Source organism: Oncorhynchus tshawytscha, unplaced genomic scaffold, assembly GCF_018296145.1.
Source record: "Oncorhynchus tshawytscha isolate Ot180627B unplaced genomic scaffold, Otsh_v2.0 Un_contig_409_pilon_pilon, whole genome shotgun sequence".
Lineage (NCBI taxonomy): Eukaryota > Metazoa > Chordata > Actinopteri > Salmoniformes > Salmonidae > Oncorhynchus > Oncorhynchus tshawytscha.
In genome coordinates this window covers 58608-77072 of record NW_024608726.1, presented here as the reverse complement: position 1 = coordinate 77072, position 18465 = coordinate 58608, and the positions used below count along the sequence as shown (strand labels likewise).

Below are 18465 nucleotides of genomic sequence, written 5' to 3'. Positions count from 1 at the left end.
AACTAGCGTCCTGTCCAGGGGGTTTACTTGACTCCTAACTTACACCTCACATTACTGCGTGTTTCTGAAGAGCAGGCGTAACCTTGCGGTCGTAGGACTGCTGTGCAACAGCAGGCTGATGTAATGGAGACACAGTTATTGTCGAGAATGAATACAACAGTCTGTTTTTCGACAACACACCGTGAATGTGGCGGAAACAAAATAGCGTGGAGAAGGGGGCAGGATTGTTCCGAAATAACATTTACATAACCCGCCCCTGCATAACGAGCTGTCCCGTTCAGTCTGCGTGGTCCACAGTGCCGCTACTCGAAACAGACAACCAGGGAGGAAATATACCGGCAGGAAGGACTGTCACCGTCTCTAAAACTATCAACATGATCATTATAATCGAAGATAAGGTGAGATGCCGTTCCTGGAAGGGGGTATTTGACAAATATAGCTTTTAGCTAAAGTGTACTGTAATCTAGTTATATTAGGCGAGAATCAAGACTTGTTGAAAATGGTCAGGATAGACAGGCACGTTGTTGCAAACCTCCCGCTTGATCGTTTTACCATGTTTTGGTTTTCAATTTAATAAACTAGTTAACGTTCGCTAGTTACTTTAGTTAGCGACTTGACAGATGCACAAATTTTTACATTTGAATTAAAATGTATTTCATTTTTTTTTTTTGTTGGTGTTGAGATAAATGGTTAACGTTATTGGTCCTGACAGAATCAGCGGTGGATTCACCTAAAGCACATTCGCCATGTTGAGATCTCACCATTTTAATAAAATAAAATAGAATTAACTACTCTTAATCGAAACTATTAAAAAACACGATAATTATTTAATACATCGCTTTTGTATACATGTATACAGCTAACAATTTTTTAAAAATATTTTATTTTATTTGAATAAGAACAGACAGCGAGAACGACATGGCTGATATGACATATTCACAACGAGTCGTCTTTCTCCGGTTTTATGCAGACGCGCGTGGGCCTTAAACGGGAATAGTGCACAGTAATTCACATGGTGCATTGAGCCCTAACTAGTCTATACTATATTAAACGGGAATAGTGCACAGTAATTCACATGGTGCATTGAGCCCTAACTAGTCTATACTATATTAAACGGGAATAATGCACAGTAATTCACATGGTGCTTTTAACCCTAACTAGTCTATACTATATTAAACGGGAATAGTGCACAGTAATTCACATGGTGCATTGAACCCTAACTAGTCTATACTATATTACACGGGAATAGTGCACAGTAATTCACATGGTGCTTTTAACCCTAACTAGTCTATACTATATTACACGGGAATAATGCACAGTAATTCACATGGTGCATTTAACCCTAACTAGTCTATACTATATTACACGGGAATAGTGCACAGTAATTCACATGGTGCATTGAACCCTAACTAGTCTATACTATATTACACGGGAATAGTGCACAGTAATTCACATGGTGCATTGAACCCTAACTAGTCTATACTATATTACACGGGAATAGTGCACAGTAATTCACATGGTGCATTGAACCCTAACTAGTCTATACTATATTACACGGGAATAGTGCACAGTAATTCACATGGTGCATTGAGCCCTAACTAGTCTATACTATATTACACGGGAATAATGCACAGTAATTCACATGGTGCTTTTAACCCTAACTAGTCTATACTATATTACACGGGAATAATGCACAGTAATTCACATGGTGCTTTTAACCCTAACTAGTCTATACTATATTACACGGGAATAGTGCACAGTAATTCACATGGTGCTTTTAACCCTAACTAGTCTATACTATATTACACGGGAATAGTGCACAGTAATTCACATGGTGCATTGAGCCCTAACTAGTCTATACTATATTACACGGGAATAGTGCACAGTAATTCACATGGTGCATTGAACCCTAACTAGTCTATACTATATTACACGGGAATAGTGCACAGTAATTCACATGGTGCTTTTAACCCTAACTAGTCTGTACTATATTACACGGGAATAGTGCACAGTAATTCACATGGTGCTTTTAACCCTAACTAGTCTATACTATATTACATGCCGGGAGGTTGTAAAAATGGTTAATCGTTGAGGCAACAACTGCTAATTATATACAATGCATGGTTGGTGCGATTTAGCTAAATGTTTTTAACTATAGTTGCACTACAGCAAGTCAAACGTTGAGCCAGAGGTGACTAAACATGCTCGTTAGCCATTTTTTAGCTGCATTTTTGTCGTGTTGTTTTGTCGGCCACTGCTTATGCAAAGCCAGCTAGCCACACGGTTTAGCATATGTCTCCATCTTATTGTCACTCTGTACATTAGACAGATAACGTTATCTAACTCTCTAACCCTGCTGGCAAGAGGTAATTATGCCCCGTCACACGTGGGCCACCGCAGATCAAGAATCATGTGCCAAGGATGAGTATTTTAGCCAGCTGAGCCTGTCGTCAAAAGACAGAACTAAAGTAAAGATTTATCCGATCTGACATTTAGCCCCGTCTTTCAGCCTGCTCATTCATTATATACTCTGTCCCGACCTTCTTCTTCAATGAGGTCGCGTTTGGTATCCAATAAATGTTTTGTTACCGCCACCTACTAGACTGGTATATAAGGTATATACGGTATACCTCCCTTATAAATCTCACTCTTCACTCATTAAACCTCACTATTTATATACCCTACCATCTACCATCTAACCCTACACTCATTAACAACCCACCACCCTACTCCACTATTTATATACCCTACCATCTACCATCTAACTCTACACTAAACACCCCCACCCTACTCCACTATTTAAATACCCTACCATCTAACTCTACACTAAACACCCCCACCCTACTCCACTATTTAAATACCCTACCATCTAACTCTACACTAAACCCCCCACCCTACTCCACTATTTAAATACCCTACCATCTAACCCTACACTAAACCCCTACCACCCTACTCCACTATTTAAATACCCTACCATCTAACCTACACTAAATCCCCCACCCTACTCCACTATTTAAATACCCTACCATCTAACCCTACACTAAACCCCACCACCCTAACTATTTAAATACCCTACCATCTAACTTTACACTAAACCCCCACCCTACTCCACTTTTAAATACCCTACCATCTACCATCTTACAATGAGGTCCACTATTTAAATACCCTACCATCTAACCCTACACTTAACACCCCTACCCTACTCCACTATTTAAATACCCTATACCATCTAACCCTACACTAAACACCCACCACCCTACCACTATTTAAATACCCTACCATCTAATCTAACCCTACACTAAACCCCACCACCCTACTCCACTATTTAAATACCCATCTACCATCTACCATCTAACCCCACCACCCTACACTATTTAAATACCCTACCATCTACCATCTAACCCTACCTAAACCCCACCACCCTACTCCACTATTTAAATACCCTACCATCTACCATCTAACCCTACACTAAACCCCACCACCCTACTCCACTATTTAAATACCCTACCATCTAACTCCCTACACTAAACCCCACCACCCTACTCCACTATTTAAATACCCTACCATCTAACCCTACACTAAACCCCACCACCCTACTCCACTATTTAAATACCCTACCATCTAACCCTACACTAAACCCCACCACCCTACTCCACTATTTAAATACCCTACCATCTAACCCTACACTAAACCCCACCACCCTACTCCACTATTTAAATACCCTACCATCTAACCCTACACTAAACCCCACCACCCTACTCCACTATTTAAATACCCTACCATCTAACCCTACACTAAACCCCACCACCCTACTCCACTATTTAAATACCCTACCATCTAACCCTACACTAAACCCCACCACCCTACTCCACTATTTAAATACCCTACCATCTAACCCTACACTAAACCCCACCACCCTACTCCACTATTTAAATACCCTACCATCTAACTCTACACTAAACCCCACCACCCTACTCCACTATTTAAATACCCTACCATCTAACCCTACACTAAACCCCCCCACCCTACTCCACTATTTAAATACCCTACCATCTAACCCTACACTAAACCCCCCCACCCTACTCCACTATTTAAATACCCTACCATCTAACCCTACACTAAACCCCCCCACCCTACTCCACTATTTAAATACCCTACCATCTAACTCCTACACTAAACCCCACCACCCTACTCCACTATTTAAATACCCTACCATCTAACCCTACACTAAACCCCACCACCCTACTCCACTATTTAAATACCCTACCATCTAACCCTACACTAAACCCCACCACCCTACTCCACTATTTAAATACCCTACCATCTAACTCTACACTAAACCCCCCCACCCTACTCCACTATTTAAATACCCTACCATCTAACCCTACACTAAACCCCACCACCCTACTCCACTATTTAAATACCCTACCATCTAACCCTACACTAAACCCCACCACCCTACTCCACTATTTAAATACCCTACCATCTACCATCTAACCCTACACTAAACCCCACCACCCTACTCCACTATTTAAATACCCTACCATCTAACTCTACACTAAACCCCACCACCTTACTCCACTATTTAAATACTCTACCATCTACCATCTAACCCTACACTAAACCCCACCACCCTACTCCACTATTTAAATACCCTACCATCTAACCCTACACTAAACACCCCCACCCTACTCCACTATTTAAATACCCTACAATCTACCATCTAACCCTACACTAAACACCCCCACCCTACTCCACTATTTAAATACCCTACAATCTACCATCTAACTCTACACTCATTAACAACCCCCCACCCTACTCCACTATTTATATACCCTAACATCTACCATCTAACTCTACACTCATTAACAACCCACCACTCTAATCCACTATTTAAATACCCTACCATCTAACCCTACACTAAACCCCCCCACCCTACTCCACTATTTATAACCATCTAGTCGTACCTCAGGCCAACAGCCTGAAAAGACAGGACACCACCACCGCTCAACACACAGGCCTCTCCCATCTCCTGACGTCAAATCTCGTCCTCCCAAGTACCTCTCTGCAGCTGCCACCAGAACCTCTATTCTCTGTGACTTACGATCCCTCCCTGCAGTACAGTTGATAGCTATATATATATATATATAGATATATAGATATATATATAGATATATATATATAGATAGATAGAGCTATAAATATCTATCCATCTATTTATAGCTATATATATATATATATATATACAGTGGGGCAAAAAAGTATTTAGTCAGCCACCAATTGTGCAAGTTCTCCCACTTAAAAAGATGGGAGAGGCCTGTAATTTTCATCATCGGTACACTTCAACTATGACAGACAAAATGAGAAAAAAAATCCAGAAAATCACATTGTAGGATTTTTAATGAATTTATTTGCAAATTATGGTGGAGAATAAGTATACATTATAAAAGTCCAATCTTACTGAAACATATATATATATATATCACTTGTTGGTTTATCCCTCTGTACTGGTACAGATCTACTTCTCTTGACCCATCTTCCTCTACTTTCTCCACTGCCTCAACATATGACAACTTTGGGACGTCTCTGATCCTGGAAACCTCAACCTGTCTCTCTCTCACACGGGACGTCTCTGACCCTGGAAACCTCAACCTGTCTCTCTCTCTCACACGGGACGTCTCTGACCCTGGAAACCTCAACCTGTCTCTCTCTCTCACACGGGACGTCTCTGATCCTGGAAACCTCAACCTGTCTCTCTCTCTCTCACGGGACGTCTCTGATCCTGGAAACCTCAACCTGTCTCTCTCTCTCACACGGGACGTCTCTGATCCTGGAAACCTCAACCTGTCTCTCTCTCTCTCACGGGACGTCTCTGATCCTGGAAACCTCAACCTGTCTCTCTCTCACACGGGACGTCTCTGATCCTGGAAACCTCAACCTGTCTCTCTCTCTCACACGGGACGTCTCTGATCCTGGAAACCTCAACCTGTCTCTCTCTCTCACACGGGACGTCTCTGACCCTGGAAACCTCAACCTGTCTCTCTCTCACACGGGACGTCTCTGATCCTGGAAACCTCAACCTGTCTCTCTCTCTCTCTCTCTCTCTCTCTCACGGGACGTCTCTGATCCTGGAAACCTCAACCTGTCTCTCTCTCTCTCTCTCTCTCTCTCTCACACGGGACGTCTCTGATCCTGGAAACCTCAACCTGTCTCTCTCTCACACGGGACGTCTCTGACCCTGGAAACCTCAATCTGTCTCTCTCTCACACGGGACGTCTCTGACCCTGGAAACCTCAACCTGCCTCTCTCTCTCTCTCTCACACGGGACGTCTCTGATCCTGGAAACCTCAACCTGCCTCTCTCTCTCTCTCACACGGGACGTCTCTGACCCTGGAAACCTCAACCTGCCTCTCTCTCTCTCTCACACGGGACGTCTCTGACCCTGGAAACCTCAACCTGTCTCTCTCTCACACGGGACGTCTCTGATCCTGGAAACCTCAACCTGTCTCTCTCTCTCTCTCTCTCTCTCACGGGACGTCTCTGACCCTGGAAACCTCAACCTGTCTCTCTCTCTCTCTCTCACACGGGACGTCTCTGACCCTGGAAACCTCAACCTGTCTCTCTCTCTCTCACACGGGACGTCTCTGATCCTGGAAACCTCAACCTGTCTCTCTCTCTCTCACACGGGACGTCTCTGATCCTGGAAACCTCAACCTGTCTCTCTCTCTCTCTCACACGGGACGTCTCTGACCCTGGAAACCTCAACCTGTCTCTCTCTCACACGGGACGTCTCTGATCCTGGAAACCTCAACCTGTCTCTCTCTCTCTCTCACTCTCACGGGACGTCTCTGACCCTGGAAACCTCAACCTGTCTCTCTCTCTCTCTCTCACACGGGACGTCTCTGACCCTGGAAACCTCAACCTGTCTCTCTCTCACACGGGACGTCTCTGATCCTGGAAACCTCAACCTGTCTCTCTCTCTCTCTCTCTCTCACGGGACGTCTCTGACCCTGGAAACCTCAACCTGTCTCTCTCTCTCTCTCTCTCACACGGGACGTCTCTGACCCTGGAAACCTCAACCTGTCTCTCTCTCTCTCTCACACGGGACGTCTCTGACCCTGGAAACCTCAACCTGTCTCTCTCTCTCACGGGACGTCTCTGACCCTGGAAACCTCAACCTGTCTCTCTCTCTCACGGGACGTCTCTGATCCTGGAAACCTCAACCTGTCTCTCTCTCTCACGGGACGTCTCTGACAGTCATGTCTCTGGTTCTTATACTAGGTCGAGGAATTTTATTTTATTTAAACCTTTATTTGAACTAGGCAAGTCAGTTAAGAACAAATTCTTATTTACAATGACGGTGAATGTGTTCTTAACTGACTTGCCTAGTTCAAATAAAGGTTTAAATAAAATAAAATTCTGAGTCCCTCTAGCCTCTCTGAGTCCCTCTAGCCTCTCTGAGCCTCTCTATCCTCTCTGAGCCTCTATCCTCTCTGAGTCCCTCTATCCTCTCTGAGTCCCTCTATCCTCTCTGAGTCCCTCTAGCCTCTCTGAGTCCCTCTAGCCTCTCTGAGCCTCTCTATCCTCTCTGAGTCCCTCTATCCTCTCTGAGTCCCTCTATCCTCTGAGCCTCTCTATCCTCTCTGAGTCCCTCTATCCTCTCTGAGTCCCTCTATCCTCTCTGAGTCCCTCTATCCTCTCTGAGTCCCTCTATCCTCTCTGAGTCCCTCTATCCTCTCTGAGTCCCTCTATCCTCTCTGAGCCCCTCTATCCTCTCTGAGCCCCTCTATCCTCTCTGAGACCCTCTATCCTCTCTGAGCCCCTCTATCCTCTCTGAGCCCCTCTATCCTCTCTGAGCCCCTCTATCCTCTCTGAGCCCCTCTATCCTCTCTGAGCCCCTCTATCCTCTCTGAGTCCCTCTATCCTCTCTGAGTCCCCTCTATCCTCTCTGAGCCCCTCTATCCTCTCTGAGCCCCTCTATCCTCTCTGAGCCCCTCTATCCTCTGTGAGCCTCTCAAGCCTCTCTCTGTACCTGGCATCCACCAAATACTGCATTGTGTTCTTCCCCCACAATTACAGCACTTAACCTTCCCATGCTTCCTCATTCACTGTAACCACGTGTTCCTCCACACTTGGCACATCTTTTCATTTCCTTTCCACTGAGCAGCTACACGTCCCATTCTTTAGCATTTAAAACGCTGCAGTGCATTATGGGACAAATTCTCTTGAACATTGAAAGCTAAGGAATCCTTTCTGTTGAGGCAAAAAAAAAAACTCAGCTTTCACTGACAGGTTTTCACTTCCTTGTGACCTTCGTTCGTACCGATCAATCTGTTGGTTTCCGTCACTCGGCTTCCCTTCACATTGGTCTTTAATATCACACATCACGGCTGTGATTGGGTGTCCCCTAGGGTGGCGCGCAATTGGCCCAGCGTCGTCCTGGTTTGGCACGGGGGGGCAAGGCCGTCATTGTAAATAAGAATTTGTTCTTAACTGACTTGCCTAGTTTAAATAAAGGTTTAAATAAAATAAAAATCCTCTACCTAGTATAAGAACCAGAGACAGGACTGTTAACGTGTTGACTCTCTCCTCTACCTAGTATAAGAACCAGAGACATGACTGTTGACTCTCTCCTCTACCTAGTATAAGAACCAGAGACATGACTGTTGACTCTCTCCTCTACCTAGTATAAGAACCAGAGACATGACTGTTGACTCTCTCCTCTACCTAGTATAAGAACCAGAGACATGACTGTTAACGTGTTGACTCTCTCCTCTACCTAGTATAAGAACCAGAGACATGACTGTTGACTCTCTCCTCTACCTAGTATAAGAACCAGAGACATGACTGTTAACTCTCTCCTCTACCTAGTATAAGAACCAGAGACATGACTGTTGACTCTCTCTCTCTACCTAGTATAAGAACTAGGGACATGACTGTTGACTCTCTCCTCTACCTAGTATAAGAACCAGAGACATGACTGTTAACGTGTTGACTCTCTCCTCTACCTAGTATAAGAACCAGAGACATGACTGTTACTCTCTCCTCTACCTAGTATAAGAACCAGAGACATGACTGTTGACTCTCTCCTCTACCCAGTATAAGAACCAGAGACATGGCTGTTGACTCTCTCCTCTACCTAGTATAAGAACCAGAGACATGACTGTTACTCTCTCCTCTACCCAGTATAAGAACCAGAGACATGGCTGACTCTCTCCTCTACCTAGTATAAGAACCAGAGACATGACTGTTGACTCTCTCCTCTACCTAGTATAAGAACCAGAGACATGACTGTTGACTCTCTCCTCTACCTAGTATAAGAACCAGAGACATGACTGTTGACTCTCTCCTCTACCTAGTATAAGAACCAGAGACATGACTGTTGACTCTCTCCTCTACCTAGTATAAGAACCAGAGACATGACTGTTGACTCTCTCCTCTACCTAGTATAAGAACCAGAGACATGACTGTTAACGTGTTGACTCTCTCCTCTACCTAGTATAAGAACCAGAGACATGACTGTTGACTCTCTCCTCTACCTAGTATAAGAACCAGAGACATGACTGTTGACTCTCTCCTCTACCTAGTATAAGAACCAGAGACAGGACTGTTGACTCTCTCCTCTACCTAGTATAAGAACCAGAGACATGACTGTTGACTCTCTCCTCTACCTAGTATAAGAACCAGAGACATGACTGTTGACTCTCTCCTCTACCTAGTATAAGAACCAGAGACATGACTGTGTTGACTCTCTCCTCTACCTAGTATAAGAACCAGAGACATGACTGTTGACTCTCTCCTCTACCTAGTATAAGAACCAGAGACAGGACTGTTGACTCTCTCCTCTACCTAGTATAAGAACCAGAGACATGACTGTTAACGTGTTGACTCTCTCCTCTACCTAGTATAAGAACCAGAGACATGACTGTTGACTCTCTCCTCTACCTAGTATAAGAACCAGAGACAGGACTGTTGACTCTCTCCTCTACCTAGTATAAGAACCAGAGACATGACTGTTAACTGTTGACTCTCTCCTCTACCTAGTATAAGAACCAGAGACATGACTGTTGACTCTCTCCTCTACCTAGTATAAGAACCAGAGACATGACTGTTGACTCTCTCCTCTACCTAGTATAAGAACCAGAGACATGACTGTGTTGACTCTCTCCTCTACCTAGTATAAGAACCAGAGACATGACTGTTGACTCTCTCCTCTACCTAGTATAAGAACCAGAGACAGGACTGTTGACTCTCTCCTCTACCTAGTATAAGAACCAGAGACATGACTGTTAACATGTTGACTCTCTCCTCTACCTAGTATAAGAACCAGAGACATGACTGTTGACTCTCTCCTCTACCTAGTATAAGAACCAGAGACATGACTGTTGACTCTCTCTCTACCTAGTATAAGAACCAGGGACATGACTGTTAACGTGTTGACTCTCTCCTCTACCTAGTATAAGAACCAGAGACAGGACTGTTGACTCTCTCCTCTACCTAGTATAAGAACCAGAGACATGACTGTTGACTCTCTCCTCTACCTAGTATAAGAATAAGAACCAGAGACAGGACTGTTAACGTGTTGACTCTCTCCTCTACCTAGTATAAGAACCAGAGACATGACTGTTGACTCTCTCCTCTACCTAGTATAAGAACCAGAGACATGACTGTTGACTCTCTCCTCTACCTAGTATAAGAACCAGAGACATGACTGTTAACGTGACTCTCTCCTCTACCTAGTATAAGAACCAGAGACAGGACTGTTGACTCTCTCCTCTACCTAGTATAAGAACCAGAGACATGACTGTTGACTCTCTCCTCTACCTAGTATAAGAATAAGAACCAGAGACAGGACTGTTAACGTGTTGACTCTCTCCTCTACCTAGTATAAGAACCAGAGACATGGCTGTTAACGTGTTGACTCTCTCCTCTACCTAGTATAAGAACCAGAGACATGACTGTTGACTCTCTCCTCTACCTAGTATAAGAACCAGAGACATGACTGTTGACTCTCTCCTCTACCTAGTATAAGAACCAGAGACATGACTGTTAACGTGTTGACTCTCTCCTCTACCTAGTATAAGAACCAGAGACATGACTGTTGACTCTCTCCTCTACCTAGTATAAGAACCAGAGACATGACTGTTGACTCTCTCCTCTACCTAGTATAAGAACCAGGGACATGACTGTTGACTCTCTCCTCTACCTAGTATAAGAACCAGAGACAGGACTGTTAACTCTCTCCTCTACCTAGTATAAGAACCAGGGACATGACTGTTGACTCTCTCCTCTACCTAGTATAAGAACCAGGGACATGACTGTTGACTCTCTCCTCTACCTAGTATAAGAACCAGGGACATGACTGTTGACTCTCTCCTCTACCTAGTATAAGAACCAGGGACATGACTGTTGACTCTCTCCTCTACCTAGTATAAGAACCAGGGACATGACTGTTGACTCTCTCCTCTACCTAGTATAAGAACCAGGGACATGACTGTTGACTCTCTCCTCTACCTAGTATAAGAACCAGGGACATGACTGTTGACTCTCTCCTCTACCTAGTATAAGAACCAGGGACATGACTGTTGACTCTCTCCTCTACCTAGTATAAGAACCAGAGACAGGACTGTTGACTCTCTCCTCTACCTAGTATAAGAACCAGAGACAGGACTGTTGACTCTCTCCTCTACCTAGTATAAGAACCAGAGACAGGACTGTTGACTCTCTCCTCTACCTAGTATAAGAACCAGGGACATGACTGTTAACATGTTGACTCTCTCTCTACCTAGTATAAGAACCAGAGACATGACTGTTGACTCTCTCCTCTACCTAGTATAAGAACCAGAGACATGACTGTTAACATGTTGACTCTCCTCTACCTAGTATAAGAACCAGGGACATGACTGTTGACTCTCTCCTCTACCTAGTATAAGAACCAGAGACATGACTGTTGACTCTCTCCTCTACCTAGTATAAGAACCAGAGACATGACTGTTAACATGACTCTCCTCTACCTAGTATAAGAACCAGGGACATGACTGTTGACTCTCTCCTCTACCTAGTATAAGAACCAGAGACATGACTGTTAACGTGTTGACTCTCTCCTCTACCTAGTATAAGAACCAGAGACATGACTGTTGACTCTCTCCTCTACCTAGTATAAGAACCAGAGACATGACTGTTAACGTGTTGACTCTCTCCTCTACCTAGTATAAGAACCAGAGACAGGACTGTTGACTCTCTCCTCTACCTAGTATAAGAACCAGAGACATGACTGTTGACTCTCTCCTCTACCTAGTATAAGAACCAGGGACATGACTGTTGACTCTCTCCTCTACCTAGTATAAGAACCAGAGACATGACTGTTGACTCTCTCCTCTACCTAGTATAAGAACCAGGGACATGACTGTTAACGTGTTGACTCTCTCCTCTACCTAGTATAAGAACCAGAGACATGGCTGTTAACGTGTTGACTCTACCTAGTATAAGAACCAGGATGGATGCTCGTATTAGTGTCTGTGGTATTTATAGTAGCTAATAGTTATCTTTGATTAAAAGGCTACAGACCCGCGATAACAGACCCGCTATAACAGAACCAGTAGACCCGGTATAACAGACCCGCTATAACAGACCCACTATAATAGACCCACTATAACAGACCCTCTATAACAGAACCAGTAGACCCACTATAACAGAACCTGTAGACCCACTATAACAGAACTTGTAGACCGGCTATAATAGACCCTCTATAACAGAACCAGTAGACCCGCGATAACAGACCCACTATAACAGACCCAGTAGACCCGCTATAACAGACCCAGTAGACCCACTATAACAGACCCGCTATAACAGAACCAGTAGACCCGCGCTAACAGACCCGCTATAACAGACCCAGTAGACCCTCTATAACAGACCCAGTAGACCCTCTATAACAGAACCAGTAGACCCTCTATAACAGACCCAGTAGATCCTCTATAACAGAACCTGTAGACCCGCTATAACAGACCCAGTAGACCCTCTATAACAGACCCAGTAGACCCTCTATAACAGACCCAGTAGACCCGCTATAACAGACCCGCTATAACAGACCCAGTAGACCCTCTATAACAGACCCGCTATACCAGAACCAGTAGACCTGCTATAACAGAACCGCTATAACAGACCCAGTAGACCCGCTATAACAGACCAAGTAGACCCGCTATAACAGACCCGCTATAACAGACCAAGTAGACCCTCTATAACAGAACCAGTAGACTCGCTATAACAGAACCAGTAGACCCGCTATAACAGACCAAGTAGACCCACTATAACAGACCCGCTATAACAGACCCAGTAGACCCGCTATAACAGACCAAGTAGACCCACTATAACAGACCCGCTATAACAAAACCAGTAGACCCACTATAACAGACCCGTTATAACAGAACCAGTAGACCCGCTATAACAGACCCACTATAACAGACCCAGTAGACCCTCTATAACAGACTCGCTATAACAGAACCAGTAGACCCGCTATAACAAAACCAGCAGACACGCTATAACAGACCCGCTATAACAGAACCAGTAGACCCACTATAACAGACCCGTTATAACAGAACCAGTAGACCCACTATAACAGACCCGTTATAACATAACCAGTAGACCCACTATAACAGACCCGTTATAACAGAACCAGTAGACCCGGGATAACAGACCCGCTATAACAGAACCAGTAGACCCGCTATAACAGACCCGCTATAACAGAACCAGTAGACACGCTATAACAGACCCGTTATAACAGAACCAGTAGACACGCTATAACAGAACCAGTAGACCCGCTATAACAGACCCGCTATAACAAAACCAGTAGACCCGCTATAACAGACCCGCTATAACAGAACAAGTAGACCCGCTATAACAGAACCAGTAGACCCTCTATAACGGAACCTGTAGACCTGCTATAACAGACCCAGTAGACCCGCTATAACAGAACCTATTGAAGTACCATACTAGTTATGGTGTGTTTTGACATGGTGTGTGTGTGTGTGTGTGTGTGTGTGTGTGTGTGTGTGTGTGTGTGTGTGTGTGTGTGTGTGTGTGTGTGTGTGTGTGTGTGTGTGTGTGTCTGTGTGTGTGTGTGTGTGTGTGTGTTTCCCAGGAGGGCTTCGACAAGGCCCTGGAGGAGGCAGGAGATAAGCTGGTGGTGGTGGACTTCACAGCCACGTGGTGCGGCCCCTGTCAGAGCATCGCTCCTTTCTTCAAGGTGACCTTCTAATCCACCTTGTATTTCAATAGGAGATACTTACTGCACTTTCTACTGGGTGTTGGTTTCTACTGGGTGTTGGGGTGTTGGTCCGTTTTGGAACGGGATGTGGAGGAACGGGATGTGGAGTTAAAATTATCTGACCTCATTTCCCTCTTCTTCTCTAAATCCTCCTTTCTCTTCATCTCTCCTCCGGTCTTCCTCCCCTCTTCTCTCGATCCTCATCCTCTGTGCCTGTCTCTGTCTCTCTCTCTCTCTCTCTCTCTCTCTGTGTCTCTCTCTCTCTGTCTCTCTCTGTCTCTCTCTCTCTCTCTCTCTCTGTCTCTGTCTCTCTCTGTCTCTCTCTCTCTCTCTCTCTCTCTCTCTCTCTCTGTCTCTCTCTCTCTGTCTCTCTCTCTGTCTCTCTCTCTCTCTCTCTCTCTCTCTCTCTCTCTCTCTCTCTCTCTCTCTCTCTCTCTCTCTCTGTCTCTCGGTCTCTCTGTCTCTCTCTCTGTCTCCAGGGTCTGTCTGAGAATTATCAGAGTGTGGTCTTCCTGAAGGTTGACGTGGACGACGCACCGGTGAGCAACAGATCTGGGATCAGCCATCTGCCCATGATCCAGCCTTTATCCATACAGCAACATTATTAATAGATCTGGGATCAGCCATCTGCCCTTAATCACAGCCTTTACAGCAACACTGGTCTGATGTAACCAACTTGTCTCTGTCCTTTCTCTCTCTTTTTCTCTGTTGCTCTTGGTCCTCTGTCCCTTCCTTCTCTCTCTCCTCCCTCGCTCTCCTTCCATCTCTGTCCCTCTGTCTCTCTCTCTCTCGTTCTGTTTCTCTCTCTCCTCCCTCTCTGTCCTTGTCTCTGTCTCCCCCTCCTCCCTCTCTGTCCTTGTCTCTGTCTCCCCCTCCTCCCTCTCTGTCTCCCCCTCCTCCCTCTCTGTCTCCCCCTCCTCCCTTTCTCCAGGATGTGGCCAGTTTCTGTGACATCAAGTGTATGCCAACATTCCACTTCTACAAGAACCAGAAGAAGGTAGGAGGAGTCTGCTGGTAGTCTTAAAGAGACAGTTCCCAATTTTAACTGGAAGGTAGGAGTCTGCTGGTAGTAAGGTAGGAGGAGTCTGCTGGTAGTAAGGTAGGAGTCTGCTGGTAGTAAGGTAGGAGGAGTCTGCTGGTAGTAAGGTAGGAGGAGTCTGCTGGTAGTAAGGTAGGAGGAGTCTGCTGGTAGTCTTAAAGAGACAGTTCCTAATTTTAACTAGAAGGTAGGAGGAGTCTGCTGGTAGTAAGGTAGGAGGAGTCTGTTGGTAGTCTTAAAGAGACAGTTCCTAATTTTAACTAGAAGGTAGGAGGAGTCTGATGGTAGTAAGGTAGGAGGAGTCTGCTGGTAGTAAGGTAGGAGGAGTCTGCTGGTAGTCTTAAAGAGACAGTTCCTAATTTTAACTGGAAGAAGGTAGGAAGGAGTCTGCTGGTAGTCTTAAAGAGACAGTTCCTAATTTTAGGAAGAAGGTAGGAAGGAGTCTGCTGGTAGTCTTAAATAGACAGTTCCTAATTTTAACTAGAAGAAGGTAGGAGTCTGCTGGTAGTAAGGTAGGAGGAGTCTGCTGGTAGTAAGGTAGGAGGAGTCTGCTGGTAGTCTTAAAGAGACAGTTCCTAATTTTAACTAGAAGGTAGGAGGAGTCTGATGGTAGTACGGCAGGAGGAGTCTGCTGGTAGTAAGGTAGGAGGAGTCTGCTGGTAGTCTTAAAGAGACAGTTCCTAATTTTAACTAGAAGGTAGGAGGAGTCAGATGGTAGTCTTAAAGAGACAGATCCTAATTCTAACTAGAAGGTAGGAGGAGTGTGCTGGTAGTCTTAAAGAGAGTGCCTAATTTAAACCAGAAGAAGGTAGGAGGAGTCTGCTGGCAGTCTTAAAGAGACAGTTCCTAATTTTAACTAGAAGGTAGGTAGGAAGGAGTCTGCTGGTAGTCTTAAAGAGACAGTTCCTAATTTTAACTGGAAGAAGGTAGGAGGAGTCTGCTGGTAGTAAGGTAGGAGGAGTCTGCTGGTAGTCTTAAAGAGACAGTTCCTAATTTTAACTGGAAGAAGGTAGGAGGAGTCTGCTGGTAGTCTTAAAGAGACAGTTCCTAATTTTAACTAGAAGGTAGGAGGAGTCTGATGGTAGTCTTAAAGGACAGGAAGGTAGGAGTCTGCTGGTAGTAAGGTAGGAGGAGTCTGCTGGTAGTCTTAAAGAGACAGTTCCTAATTTTAACTAGAAGGTAGGAGGAGTCAGATGGTAGTCTTAAAGAGACAGATCCTAATTCTAACTAGAAGGTAGGAGGAGTGTGCTGGTAGTCTTAAAGAGAGTGCCTAATTTAAACCAGAAGAAGGTAGGAGGAGTCTGCTGGTAGTCTTAAAGAGACAGTTCCTCATTTTAACTAGAAGGTAGGAGAAGTCTGCTGGTAGTAAGGTAGGAGGAGTCTGCTGGTAGTAAGGTAGGAGGAGTCTGCTGGTAGTCTTAAAGAGACAGTTCCTAATTTTAACTGGAAGAAGGTAGGAACGAGTCTGCTGGTAGTCTTAGAGACAGTTCCTCATTTTAACTAGAAGGTAGGAGGAGTCTGCTGGTAGTAAGGTAGGAGGAGTCTGCTGGTAGTAAGGTAGGAGGAGTCTGCTGGTAGTCTTAAAGAGACAGTTCCTAATTTTAACTGGAAGAAGGTAGGAAGGAGTCTGCTGGTAGTCTTAAAGAGACAGTTCCTAATTTAAACCAGAAGGTAGGAGGAGTCTGCTGGCAGTCTTAAAGAGACAGTCAGCAGTTCCTAATCTTAAACCACGTTGTGACACATTCTGCTGTAAGAAGCTCTATTTAAACTGAGACTCGGAGATATGAGGTTGAGCTACGGGACAGGAAACGGCAGAGAAGTTTCCTGGCGCTTCAAATCTCTTCGTTTGTTGTGGAAACGGACCCCATATTCCCATACTGTTTGTTTACTTCGTGCATCGCTGACTCTACTTATACATACAATTGGTTGATTCATTGGTTGATTCATTGGTTGATTCTTTGGTTGATTCTTTGGTTGATTCATTGGTTGATTCATTGGTTGATTCATTGGTTGATTCATTGGTTGATTCTTTGGTTGATTCTTTGGTTGATTCATTGGTTGATTCATTGGTTGATTCATTGGTTGATTCATTTATTTGTTGGTTGTTTGATTTGATGAATAACTGATTTGATTCATTGATTGGTTAGGTGGTTGATTGATAAATGTATTTGTTGAATAACTGATTTGATTCATTGATTGGTTAGGTGGTTGATTCATTTAGTTGCTGATTGGTTGATTTGTTGAATAACTGATTTGATTGGTTGTTGTGTTCCAGGTGGAGGAGTTCTCAGGGTCCAATCAGGCCAAACTGGAGGAGCTGGTCAACACTCACAAATAAACACACACCCGTCTGTCTCCTCTCCTCTCTCTCACCTGTCTGAGGACAGTTGTCTCCTCTCCAGCTCTCCTCTGTCTCAATTCACCTGAGGACGCCCCAAAGCCTTCCACCCTCTCCTCAACTGATTTGACAGGATGCCTGAATGCCTTCCACCCAATCCTCCCTAGAATATGCCTTTCACCTTCCTCTGTTATCACCGGTTTCTCTCTCTCCCCATCTCCCTCCTTTCTCCCCCCGTCTCTCTCTCTCTCCCCCCGTCTCCCTCCTTTCTCCCCCCCCACTCTCTCTCTCTCCCCCCTGTCTCCCTCTCTCTCCCCCCGTCTCTCTCTCTCTCCCCCCCCCCGTCTCTCTCTCTCCCCCCGTCTCCCTCTCTCTCCCCCCGTCTCCCTCTCTCTCTCCCCCCCTCTCCCTCTCTCTCTCCCCCCCCTGTCTCTCTCTCTCACCCCCTGTCTCCCTCTCTCTCTCCCCCTGTCTCCCTCTCTCTCTCTCTCTCTCTCTCCCCCCCGTCTCCCTCTCTCTCTCTCCCCCCCCCGTCTCCCTCTCTCTCTCTCCCCCCGTCTCCCTCTCCCTCTCTCTCTCTCTCCCCCCCCCATCTCCCTCTCTCTCTCTCCCCCCCGTCTCCCTCTCTCTCTCTCTCTCCCCCCCTCCCTCTCCCTCTCTCTCTCTCCCCCCGTCTCCCTCTCCCTCTCTCTCTCTCTCCCCCATCTCCCTCTCTCTCTCTCCCCCCCCGTCTCCCTCTCTCTCTCTCTCCCCCCCTGTCTCCCTCTCTCTCTCTCTCCCCCTGTCTCCCCCTCTCTCTCTCTCCCCCTGTCTCCCTCTCTCTCT

At 45.3% G+C, this 18465-nt stretch overlaps 1 protein-coding gene across 2 annotated transcripts; it reads left to right on the top strand.

Annotated features, from left to right (window-relative positions):
- The first annotated feature begins 101 nt into the window (after positions 1-101).
- On the top strand, positions 102-17930 carry LOC121843767 (thioredoxin-like). Of its 2 annotated transcripts, XM_042313585.1 has the most exons (6): positions 102-398; positions 14138-14242; positions 14743-14802; positions 15195-15260; positions 17578-17653; positions 17691-17930. In XM_042313585.1, the coding sequence occupies exons 1-5, from the start codon at positions 186-188 to the stop codon at positions 17638-17640; spliced, it is 507 nt and encodes a 168-aa protein (XP_042169519.1). In that variant the 5' UTR covers positions 102-185; the 3' UTR covers positions 17641-17653; positions 17691-17930. The 2 variants fall into 2 exon arrangements, with proteins under 2 accessions (XP_042169519.1, XP_042169518.1); XM_042313584.1 differs by having other exon boundaries at positions 104-398; positions 17578-17930.
- Positions 17931-18465: the final 535 nt, after the last annotated feature.

Coding starts and splice junctions, on each gene's coding strand:
- LOC121843767 (XM_042313585.1), top strand. CDS start 186: ATGTGGCGGAAACAAAATAGCGTGGAGAAGGGGGCAGGATTGTTCCGA. Junction 399..14,137: donor TCATTATAATCGAAGATAAG/GTGAGATGCCGT, acceptor TGTGTTTCCCAG/GAGGGCTTCGACAAGGCCCT. Junction 14,803..15,194: donor TTGACGTGGACGACGCACCG/GTGAGCAACAGA, acceptor CCCTTTCTCCAG/GATGTGGCCAGTTTCTGTGA.